This window comes from Chiloscyllium plagiosum, unplaced genomic scaffold (assembly GCF_037043375.1).
Source record: "Chiloscyllium plagiosum isolate Xiang-an unplaced genomic scaffold, Cpla_swu_hap1 HiC_scaffold_46, whole genome shotgun sequence".
Classification (NCBI taxonomy): Eukaryota; Metazoa; Chordata; class Chondrichthyes; order Orectolobiformes; family Hemiscylliidae; genus Chiloscyllium; species Chiloscyllium plagiosum.
In genome coordinates, this window is record NW_028270184.1 from 65,833,609 (window position 1) to 65,845,933 (window position 12,325).

The 12,325-nt window shown below is 46.0% G+C and overlaps 1 protein-coding gene across 1 annotated transcript in view; it reads right to left on the bottom strand.

Annotated features, from left to right (window-relative positions):
- LOC148136362 (putative G protein-coupled receptor 139) overlaps positions 1-10,957 on the bottom strand; it is a 46,012-nt gene extending 35,055 nt beyond the window's left edge. The window contains exon 1 of the mRNA XM_087983788.1: positions 10,825-10,957. Coding sequence (XP_087839914.1) covers positions 10,825-10,957 — 133 coding nt within the window. The remainder of the gene's footprint in view (positions 1-10,824) is intronic.
- Positions 10,958-12,325: the final 1,368 nt, after the last annotated feature.

Sequence of the window (12,325 nt, forward strand, 5' to 3'; positions counted from 1 at the left end):
AGACGTCAGGAAGAAGATTGCAGGTTAGGAAGGCGGTGCTGAGTTCGATGGATTTGACTGAGACAAGGTGGGTGGAGGGGAAATGAGGAAACTGGTGAAATCCGAGTTCATCCCCTGTGGTTGGAGGGTTCCTAGGTGGAAGATGAGGCGCTCCTCCTGCAACGGTCGTTTTGTTGTGGTGTGGCGATGGAGGAGTCCAAAGACCTGCATATCCTTGGTGGAGTGGGAGAGGGAGTTGAAGTGTTGAGCCACAGGGTGGTTGGGTTGGTTGGTCCGGGTGTCCCAGATTTGTTCCCTGAAACGCTCCGCAAATAGGCGGCCTGTCTCCCCAAGAAAGAGGAGGCCACATCGGGTGCAGCGGATGCAATAGATGATGTGTATGGAGGTGCAGGTGAATTTGTGGCGGATATGGAAGTTTCTTTTGGGGCCATGGAGGGAGGTGAGTGGGGAGGTGTGGGCGCAAGTCTTGCACCTCCTGCGGTTGCAGGGGAAGGTGCCGGGAGTGGAGTTTGTGTTGGTGGGTTGTGTCGATCGGACGAGGGAGTCACGGAGGGAGTGGTCTTTAGGGAACGCTGACAGGGGAGGGGAGGGAAATATATCCTTGGTGGTGGGGTCCGTTTGGAGGTGGCAGAAATGACGGCGGATGATACGCTGTACATGGAGATTAGTGGGGTGGTAGGTGAGGACCAGTGGGTTTCTGTCCTGGTGGTGGTTGGAGGGGCGGGGCTCAAGGGCGGAGGAGCGGAAAGTGGAAGAGATGCGGTGGAGGGCATCGTCGACTACGACGGGGGGAGGAAATTGCGGTCCTTGAAGAAGGAGGCCATCTGGGTTGTACGTTTTTGGAACTGGTCCTCCTGGGATCAGATGCGGCGGCGACGAAGGAAATGGGAAAATGGGATGGCGTTTTTACAGGGGCAGGGTGGGAGGAGGTGTCGTCCAGGTAGCCGTGGGAGTCGGTCGGTTTGTAGTAGATGTCCGTGTTGATTCGGTCACCTGAGATAGAAATAGAAAGGTCGATGAAGGGGAGGGAGGAATCTGAGATTGTCCAGGTGAATTTGAGGTCGGGGTGGAAGGTGTTGGTGAAATGGATGAACTGTTCAACCTCCTCGTGGGAACCCGAGGTGGCGCCGATACAGTCATCGATGTAGCAGAGGAAAAGATGGGGGGTGGTGCCAGTGCAGTTGTGGAAGATGAACTGTTCCACATATCCTACGATGAGGCAGGCATAGCTGGAGCCCATGCGGGTGCCCATGGCTACTCCTTTCGTTTGGAGGAAGTGGGAGGATTGGAAAGAGAAGTTGTTCAGGGTGAGGACCAGTTCAGTCGATCGAAGGAGGGTGTCAGTGGAAGGGTACTGGTTTGTACGGCGGGAAAGGAAGAAGCGGAGGGCTTTGAGTACTTCGTGATGGGGGATGGAGGAGTACAGGGACTGGATGTCCATGGTGAAGATAAGATGTTCGGGACCGGGGAAGCGAAAATCATGGAGGAGGTGGAGGGCATGTGTGGTGTCCCAAACGTAGGTGGGGAGTTCTTGGACGAAGGGGGACAGGACCGTGTCGCGGTATGCCGAGATGAGATTGGTGGGGCAGGAGCAGGCTGAGACAATGGGTCGGCCAGGGCAGTCAGATTTGTGGATTTTGGGCAGGAGGTAGAAGCGAGCGGTGCGGGGTTGTGGGACTATGAGGTTCGAGGCGGTGGATGGGAGATCCCCTGAGGTGATGAGGTTATGGATGGTCTGGGAGATGATTGTTTGGTGGTGGGGGTGGGGTCATGGTCAAGGGGGCAGTAGGAGGAGTTATCTGCGAGCTGGCGTTTGGCCTCAGCAGTGTAAAGGTTGGTGCACCAAACTACTACCGCGCCTCTCTTGTCTGCTGGTTTGATAGTGAGGTTGGGGTTGCAACGGGGGGAGTGGAGGGCTGCGCGTTCCGAGGGTGAGAGGTTTGAGTGGGTGAGAGGGGTGGGGGAGTTCAGGTGGCGGATAATATCGCGGCGGCAGTTGGCTATGAAGAGGTCAAGGGCAGGTAGGAGACCAGCACGGGGTGTCCAGGTGGATGGGGTGTGTTGGAGGCGGGAGAAGGGGTTGTCAGAGGGCGGGCGAGAGTCTTGGTTGAAGAAGTAGGCACGGAGGTGAAGGCGGCGGAAGAATTGTTCGATGTCACGCCACGTGTTGAATTCATTAATCTGAGCGTAGGGGAATGAAGGTGAGGCCTCTGTTGAGGACTGATCTTTCATCCTCAGCGAGGGGTAGGTCTGGAGGGATGGTGAAAACACGGCAGGGCTTGGAGCTAGGACCTGGTGTGGGGCTGGAGCTGGGTATGGGGGCGGTGTTAGGCTTGGCCGGGGGACGGAGTTCGGCGTGGGGGCGGAGATACATGCGGCGTTGTGGTCGTGTAGGTTAGTAACGTCACTGGGGGCGGAAGTGGCTGCGGCGACCACAGAGACAGAGTTATTCCCCATAGCCGCGGAGGTCGCGAATCTGTCGGCGATTGTCTTCATGGCGATCGTGGAGGCGGTTGTCTGAGCAGCGATCGCGGAGGCGGTTGGCTGGGCAGCGATCGCAGAGGCTGCGAGGTCGGTGGGGGCGGAGGTGACTTCATCGTCCCCGGCGGCGGCTATTGCCGCGGGCGATGCAGCGGGCGCATGTGTCATGGTGCCGGACTGATTTCGGAGGCCGATGGAAGATTCTGGAACAGTTGAGGAATCCGGAGTGTGGGGGTAAGTACATGGAAGTTTTTGGTACTTACTGTCTTTAATTTCCGATATGGCTAGGAAGAACTGTTTGTTTAGTTTATGGATCCTTCTGTGGATGAAGAACAGTATAGGTCCTTTGCAGGTCTGTGAGAGTGTTGTCCTGAGCTGGGGGAGGTCGAGTTGCAGGGAACGTAGGTAGCGGCGCATGGCTGCAAGCGTGGAGTGGAGGATCCGGAGGGACGTCCGTTGCTGGAGGCTTCGCATTTGTTGTAGGTACTGGTTGTCCTGGTTGGGTCCAAATTCTGTTGGTCGGTACGTAGTCCGGAGTCCGTGCGGAATCAGTCGGTTCCGTAGGCAGGTGCTGAGGAAGGAGATGTGGCTGTGGTAGCCAGTCTGTTTGAGAATGTGGCTGAAGAGCGTCTGTGCAGAGGAGATGACTTGGGGTGTGCAGTGAGAGAGCTTCTTCAAGGAAGGCATCCTTGTAAGGGGATTCGCAGTAGGTTAAAATCTTCGAGGAGAAAGTGAGGTCTGCAGATGCTGGACATCAGAGCTGAAAATGTGTTGCTGGAACAGCACAGCTGGTCAGGCAGCATCCAGGGAACAGGAGAATCGACGTTTCGGGCATAAGTCCGAATCTGAAGCCATACCAATCTGAAGCCCATCTAACCGACAGTATTCCATGTACGTCCATATGCTTGTCCAATGACGACTTAAATGTACTTAAAGCTGGCGAATCTATTACCGTTGCAGGCAAAGCATTCCATTCCCTTACTACTCTCTGAGTAAAGAAACTCCCTCTGACATCTGCCCTATATCTATCACCCTGCAATTTAAAGCTCTGTACCCTCATGTTCGCCATTACCAGACTTGGAAAAAGGCTGTCCGTGTCCACCATATCTAACCCTCTGATTATCTTATATGTCTCCATGAAGTCAACTCTCAATCTTCTTCTCTCCAACGAAAACTGCCTCCAGTCCCTCAGGCTTTCCTCGTAAGACCTTCCCTCCATACCAGGTAACATCCTAGTAAATCTCCTCTGCACCCTCTCCAAAGCTTCCACATCCTTCTTGTACTGGGGTGACCAGAACTCTACACAATACTCCAAGTGCGGTTGCACCAGAGGTTTATCCAGCTGCAGCATAACCTCATGGTTCCGTAACACGATCCCTCTATTAATTAAAGGTAAAACACTGTATGCCTTCTTAACAGCCCTGTCAACCTGGGTGGCAACTTTCTAGGATCTATATACATGGACACCAAGACCTCTCTGCTCATTTACACTACCACGAATATTACCATTAGGCCAGTACTTCGCATTCCAGTTACTCAACCGAAGTGATTCACCGCACACTTGTCCAGATTAAATTCCATTTGCCACCTGTCAGCTCAGCTCTGCAGTTTATCTATGTCTCTCTGTAATCTACAACATCCTTTGTCACTATCCACAACTCCACCGACCTTTGTGTCGTCTGCAAAGTTACTAACCGACCCTTGTACGTGTTCATCCAGGTCGTTTATAAAAATGACGAACAGCAGTGGACTCAACACCGACACTTGCGGTACACCACTGGTAATTGGACTCCAGGATGAATATTTCCCATCAACCACCACCCTCTGCCTTCTTTTAGCCAGCCAATTATTGATCCGAACAGCAATGTCTTCTACCATCCCATTCTTCCGTATTTTGTATAATAGCCAACTGTAGGGAACCTTATCGAACGCCTCGAAAACCATACACACCCCATCAACCAGTTTGCACTCATCTACCTGTTTCGTCACCTTCTGAAAGATCTAAATAAGATTGAAGCACGACCTACCCTTCACAAAACCGTGCTGGCTATCCCCAATCAAATTATTATTTTCTAGATGATCATAAATCCTATCTCTTATAACCTTTTCCAACACTTTACCAACAATTGAAGTAAGGTTCACTGGTCTATAATTACCAGGGTTGTCTCTGCTCCCCTTCTTGAACAGAGGAAGCACATTTGCTATCCTACAGTCTTCTGGCACTAATCGGGTAGACAATAACGATTTAAAGATCAATGCTAAAGTCTCGGCAATCTCCTCCCTGGCTTCCCGAGGAACCTAAGATAAATCCCATCTGGCCCAGGGGCCTTATCTATTTTCACACTCTGTAGGATTTCTAATACCTCTTCCTTGTAAATCTCAGTCAGACCTAGTCCAGTAGCCTGGATCTCAGTACTCTCTTCGACAACATTATCGTTTTCTTGAGTGAATACTGTCGAAAAATATCCATTTGGGCCGTCCCTTATCTCCTCTGACTCCACTCACAACTTCCCACTACTATCCTTGATTGACCCTAATCTTACTCTCGTCATTCTTTTAATCCTTAAATACCTGATCCTCTCTGCCAACAACTTTTCATGTCTCTTCCTGGCTCTTCTGAGCTCTCTCTTTAGGTCTTTGACGTTTCTGATAGTGTTTTGTGAATTTTAATGGGTAGGGGTAACAGCTCCAAGTCATGGTCCACATGGGCACCAACGACATAAGTAGGAAGAAATTCAGTGAGCGAGAATGGAAGGTTAGAGATCGAACAAAAAATGTCGATATCTCTGGTGTGTGGCCTTGCCACGTGCCGGTGAGGTGTGGAACAGGGAGAGAGTGGAGCTGTGAAGGTGGCTGCAGGGATGGTACAGGAGGGAAAGTTTTGGATTCTTGGCTGATTGGAGCTCTTTCTGGGGAAGGTGATATCTCTACAAACAGGATGGTCTTCACCTGAACCAGTGGGGTACTAACATCCTGGGGTGGTCTAATTCGTTAATCTTGTCCCTGGAAGCAAAAAATGGGGAACAGGGGAGTGCAAATCTGAATTATAGATCCACCGTAAAGGAAATTGACGTGAGTGACGTCAGAGGTAGCTTTACAAGATTGCAAGAGGGCACTGCAATCAGCTTGTCAGTTTGAAATGTGTGTACTTTAATGCCAGTCGCATCTGGATTAAGGTGGGTGAACGTCCCGCATGGAATAGGACTTTGGATTTCGATGATCAGGCCATTTCAAAGACATGGCCGGAGGAGGGACAGGAATGGTTGTTGCGGATTCATGGATTTGGGTGTTTCACTAAGAATAGAGAAGATGTCAAACGAGGGGAAGTATGTGACATTGTTCTTCAAGAGTTGCATTACAGCAGCTAAGAAAACATTTGCGAACTCATCGACTGAGGTAATTTGCGCTGAGGTTAGAAACAGGAAAGTCGGGGTCACCCGTCCCCCTCACACACCTCAGTCGAAACAAAACGCTCAGAGACACATTAAGGTTTTGCCGCCTTCACCTTTATTCCGGGCTCTGGAAGGAGAGAGAATGATTGCCCATGTGCACAAAGACATGAATTCACGGTCTTCTCTGGAACAGCACTTTCCCAAAACATCATACACTCATATTGCAGGGACAAGCATCGAGATAAGTCAACATGCATACTGATTAGGTGACCATTACAATTAGTGATCATCGGCATTAAAGTTTGAGCCATATGCTGTTACACAATGAGTAACTAGTTTCACAGAATGAATGCTTTTCACTTTGTTAAACTGACCTCACAAACTGAATGCTGCCTCATATTGTTAAATGGCTCGTCAGAATTAATGTTTTTTCCATATTGTTAATATATTACTCCAGCCTCCAGCACGCCATTGGTTACTTAGAAATTATCTGATCACAGTTATGCTCAGCTGAACGTTTTGATTCACAAAACTCAGAACGCGAATCTTTCCCTGCCTGCACAAAACTTAGATCTTAACTCTTTCCATGCCTGATTATAGCCTATAAACATTCTCAGTGATATCAGGGATAGGTTTTCAAGATTGAGACAGGGCACAGGCAATCTGAATTTCGGTTGGAAATGTATGCAATTCAATGCCAGTAGCATCCAGAGTAAGGTGGGAAAACTTGCAGCATCGAGTGGAACCTGGGATTCCAATGTTGTGGCCGTTTCAGAGATAGGGGTAGAGGAGAGACAGGAATAGTTGTTGCACATTCTGTGATTTCGATGTTTCAGTAAGAACAGAGAAGACGTCAAAAGCGGGGGAGGATGTGGTATTGTTAATCAAATGTAGTATTACAGCAGCTGAGATAACCTTTGAGGACTCATCCACTGAGGTCGTTTGAGCTGAGGTGAGAAACAGGAACAGTGAGGTCCCCATGTTGGAAGAGTTCAGGAGGCCTCTGAATTGTTCGAGCGATGCAGAAGAAAGGGCAGCAAAAATGATTCTCGGAAGTAGCGAGAATAACAGGGTAGTTATTACTGGGGACTTCAACTTCCCCATTATTGACTGGGAATATGATGTTCAATTAGTGTAGATGCGTCAGTTTTTGTTCAATGTGTGCTGGAGGTTTTTCCTGACACAGTATGTGGACAGGCCAACAAGGACCGATGCCAGAGTGGATTTCATATTGGGGAATGAACCCGACCAGGTGTTATTTTTGGATGTAGGTCATCACTTTGGTGGTAGTGACCACAATTTGATTATGATTGTAATAGCAACGGGCAAGGATAGATATATAGCGCAGAGAAAGCAGTTTAAGTGCGGGAACGGCAATTATGATGCGCTCAGTTAAGACTTAGGGTGCACAGGACGGTGAATGAAACTGCAGCGGCTAGACACATTTGAAATGTAGAGCTTTTTAAGGGAAGTGCTACTGCGAGTCTTTGGTAAGTACAGTACATACCAATCAGGCCGGGAGAAGGAGCCATGGTTTACTAAAGAATTTGGAGTTCTTGTAAAGAGGAAGAAGAAAGAGTATGTGAGGATGAGAAGTGAAGGCTTAGGTAGGGGGCATGAGAGTTATTCGTTAGACAAAAAAAATCTAAGAGAGGGCTGAGAGCCAGCAGGGGACATGAAACGTTGTTTGCTGATAAGATCAAGGAAAATTCTAAGGCCTTCTATCGGTATATCGGGAATAAAGGAACGACGAGAGTAAGGTTAGGGCAGTCAAAGATAGTAGTGGGAAGTTGTGTTTGGAATTTGAGGACATAGAAGAAACGCTGGGTGAATACTCTTCGTCAGTATTCATAATAGAAAAGGGCAATGTTTGTGAGAATATGGAGATACAGGCCAAAAGACTGGAGGATAGAAAATGTTTTCCCTTGTGTAAGAAGGGGAGTCGGGACAACCTATGGTAATTATTGGCCAGTAAGCGTTACTTGAGTTGTGGCTAAGGTGTTGGAAATGGTGACAAAAGATAGGATTCATAATCATCTCGAAATTAATAATTGATTACGGATAGTCAACACGGTTTTGAGCAGAGGAAATCGTGCCTCACTAACCTTATCGAGTTCTTCGAGACTGTGACAAAACAGGTGGCTAAAAGTAAAGTAGTCGATGTGGTATATATGGACTTCAGTAAGGCGTTTGCTCACGTTCCACACGGTAGGCTACTGCACAACATACGGAGTTTCGAGATTAAATGAGATTTAGCGGTTTGGATCAGAAATTCTCCAGCTGAAAGAAGACAGAGAGTGATGGTTGATTGGAATAGTTCATCCTGGAGCTCAGCTATCAGTGGCGTGCTGCAAGGATCTGTTTTGCGGTCAATGCTGTTTCTCATTTTTATAAATAACCTAAATGTGGGAGTCGAAGGATGGGTGAGTAAATTTGCGGCTGACTCGAAGGCAGGCAGAGTTGTCGATAGTGTTGAAGGATGTTATGGGTTACAAAGGGACATAGATAAGATGAAGATTTTTTTTTAAGATGTGACAAATGGAGTTTAATGCGGAAAGTTGTGCGGTAGCCCACTTTGGAAGAAGTAGCAGGAATGCAGAATGGTGGACCAATGGTAAAATTCTTGGCAGTGCAGATGAACAGAGATGTCTCGATGTTGAGGTGCATAAATCCCTGAAGGTTGCCTAGCAGTTTGACAGGATTATTAAAAAGGCATATGGTGTGTTGGCATTTATTGGTAGAGCGATTGAATTTCGGAGCCAAAGTCATGATTCAGCTAGACAAGACGCGAGTGTGACTGCACCTGGAGTATTCCATTCGGTTCTGGTCACCGCATTATAGGAAGCATACAGAAAATTTGGAAACTCCTCAGAGGAGATTTACTTAGATGTTATTTGGTATTGAAGGCAGGTCCTACGAAGAAAGGCTGAGGGAACTGAGACTGTTTTCATTGGAATGAATAAGTTTGAGAGCTGAATAATCAAGACTTATGAGATAATCCGAGGGTTTGAGAGGGTGGACAGTGAGAGCCTTTTTTCCTGAGATGGTTAACGTTAACAGGAGGGGGAATAGTTTTAAATTGAGGCGTAATATATTTAGGACACATATCAGGAATAGTTTTCTTCTGTTACGCAGAGAGCAGTAGGGTCGGGAAAGAGAACACTGCAACAGTTGTAGACTTGCCGATGTTAAGGGCCGGTACATGTGCATTGGACCTCCATATGAATATTAATGGAATGGTGTATGTTAGATGAGCATCAGATTAATTTCACAGTTCCGCACAGCATCGACGGCGGAAATACCTGTACTGTGCTGTAACGTTCTCTGTTCTATGTTCGATGTTCTCGACGTCAAATTATTACACTCTTGGGTAACACGCCCGAAGGAGTGTAAATGAATTCATCTCTTACGAGGGCAGGGACCAGATCGCGGATGTTATGAAGTTGAAAGCGTTTACTGTAACTTTAAGAAAGAGTGAATGCTCTTTTGCACTGAGAGCTTTAAAAAATCTGGCACATGACTAGCTAGAAGTCTCAGACTGCATTTGAATACGTTACATTTCACTGCGAAATAGCCAACTCAGTTGGTTTATATTTCACCTAAAATTCGATTTTAACTGTTCAAATTCTGCAGTCAGGATACTACATCCTAATTGTGCTCGAAGTCATTGTTTGGCAACCCCAAAATAATTATATATTCCAATGTCCGGGTTATAAAAATAACAAGAATTTTGAAAGTCAGACAGACTAACTGCAAACGAGAGAAGAACTGCCATCGGCAGAATAACAGCCATCGAAACACTCTGTCAAATTATCATTTTCATATGAAGCATTTTCTCAGTAAAAGAAAAAGACGGTGACCAAGGAAGATTCACACCTGAAAGAAGAATGATACCGGAGTCGACATTCAAAGCTACTTTCTAGTGAGCAGCAAGCAGAACTTTCAGTCAAAACAGTTTTGAATGTAATTCAATAATTCTTTATTATAGTCACAAAGTTTAAAATACATGAATAGGAAAGGTTTGGAGCGATATAGGCCGAACGACGGCATGTGGGACTAGGTGAATTTGGGATTACAGTAATCAGAGACTGGTTGCACTAAAGAATCTGTTTCAGTAAACCTTCCTCTTACTCCACTGCCATCGCATTTAATACTCTGGGATGATGCAGAAACTTACACACTTTCAGTTCAATTAGTTTTTTGACTAAGTTCTCTTTATCAATTCTAATCTCCCACAGATTGTGATTTCGACCGGTCACTGTGTCTCCGAGAATTTATGGAAGATTTTCTGTCTCTTTTTCTGTGGAGAAGGAACTAATGCATTCCCCTCCGTGGGGGCTGAGATGGCCTCTATCAAAGTCGAATTACTGCACTCGGGAGACGATTGACACAACACCCTCTTCTACTCGGAAAGTTCCAGAATCCGAACAGTTCAATGAAACTATCGCTTCAAAGTCACTGACAGCACAGTCATCTCCCTAGTGTGAGGTTACAAGTTATGGTGAAAGAGGCGATGTTAATCTGAGAGCTCTTCATTTTAGAATCAAATTACGTTGACACTTTGTAGCTTGATGGAATACTTGTAACTGAAAGAGTGGTGAGAAGAGATGTGGAACCGAAAAGGTGCAGATGACGGTTTATTCAGAAATATCACTGAGGCTGAACTGTTCAATAGAATCGCAACAGTTTGGATATAGGCCCTTCTGCTCACCGACCCTCTGAACAGTACCTCATCCAAACCTAATCCTCCCATCCTATATTTACCTCTGACCAATGCTTTGTTCGTACTCATGTGTTTGTACGAGAAGTGTATAAACTCCATGTAATAGCATCGGAGTTTGTGATTGAAAGTGAATGCAATAGTTTACATCTTCCCATATATAGATAACATAAGTAGTGATGCCGTTCACAGTGGTTTACAGAATTTATAAGTGGACAGAGATGGACTTACCAGGAACAGCAACAATAACGAGGATGGGAAAGTAGCCCGCCTGAAAAATCAGCAGCACACATCGTATTCGCCATGGTAACGATATCTGATATTCAGTGAGACAGTACAGAGCCCAGGTTAAACCCCTGCCCATTGTTCTGGCCTTCCAGTCTATTGTTCTCAGATTATGATCCATTGCTGTAGCATTCCAGTCTATTGTTCTGAGATTATAATTCATTGTTATAACATTCCAGACTGTTATTCACATTACCGATTAATATTCTCAGATTCTGACCTCTGCCACTCTCTGGAGCTGCTGTCGAGGATGATGCTGCCGCGGATATTATGTGATAACACATTGAAAGAAGCCCATTATTAATAGAAGAGTAAAACTCTTCCATGACTAAGTTAGGATCCATAGAGAATTACGTCATTCACAGTCACTGAACAAACAGCTCCAGTTCATCCCTTTCACTACATTACTTTCAAGATAACAGCAATACTTGGTCTGGGTGGAATGCTGACACCGCCCGCTATTGTTCTTATTGCTTATCTCCAATTATTCTAACAATATAACAGGTAGAGAGGAAAGGTCATGCTTTCTCTTCACAGACTCGATGGTTCTGCTTCGTTATCAACATAAACCACTCTCTGTAACCGCAGTCCTAAGAGCCAATCTCGAGGTTTCACTGCACTGAGGTCATCTCCATCTCAACAACCATCAATCAACAAAAAGCTTCTCTGCAACACTGCCCTGAATACATGAAATGCAGACTTCTCTGAACATTCCACTCGCTCCTCCAGTAAAGCAATACATTACCTTTAACACAATGCTCATTAATAACTTGTTTCTAAAGATGCAAGCAACTAAACGCACTGTTTGTACGCCTTTTCCTTTTGTGATTTAGCCCAAAGGTAGTTGTTACATTGTTGTTAATTGCATTGTTTATTAGAATTGAAGACTCAGAGGCTGTGTGTGTGTGTGTGTGTGTGTGTGTGTGTGTGTGTGTGTGTGTGTGTGTGTGTGTGTGTGTGTGTGTGTGTGTGTGTGTGTGTGTGTGTGTGTGTGTGTGTGTGTGTGTGTGTGTGTGTGTGTATGTGTGTGTGTGTGTGTGTGTGTGTGTGTGATTGGTTAAGAAACAGGAAAGAATGAGTGACAGCGGCTGTGGAGACAGGAGAAGAGTAAAGTGATATCTCTCTGTCATCAATATTTTTCTTGATAGACGGAATAAAATAAAATACACAAAAAGAAATACAAGACATTTTGAAGGAGGAGTGGCGTCAGAAATTGTAAACAAAACTGGATTATTTGAATGGAGGAAAAATAATTTTATATGCAGTGTTTAATCCGTGTATGTACAGGGGGCAAGATTGCATATATATGCACAACACACTTGGAATGAACAAAAGACAGTTAACAAAATATGACTCATATAATGTATAAAATTTATGAAACACTAAAGCCTCATTTGATCCACAAATATCTATTTAAAAATGTTTATTGTCCTGCTGAGTTTGTCAA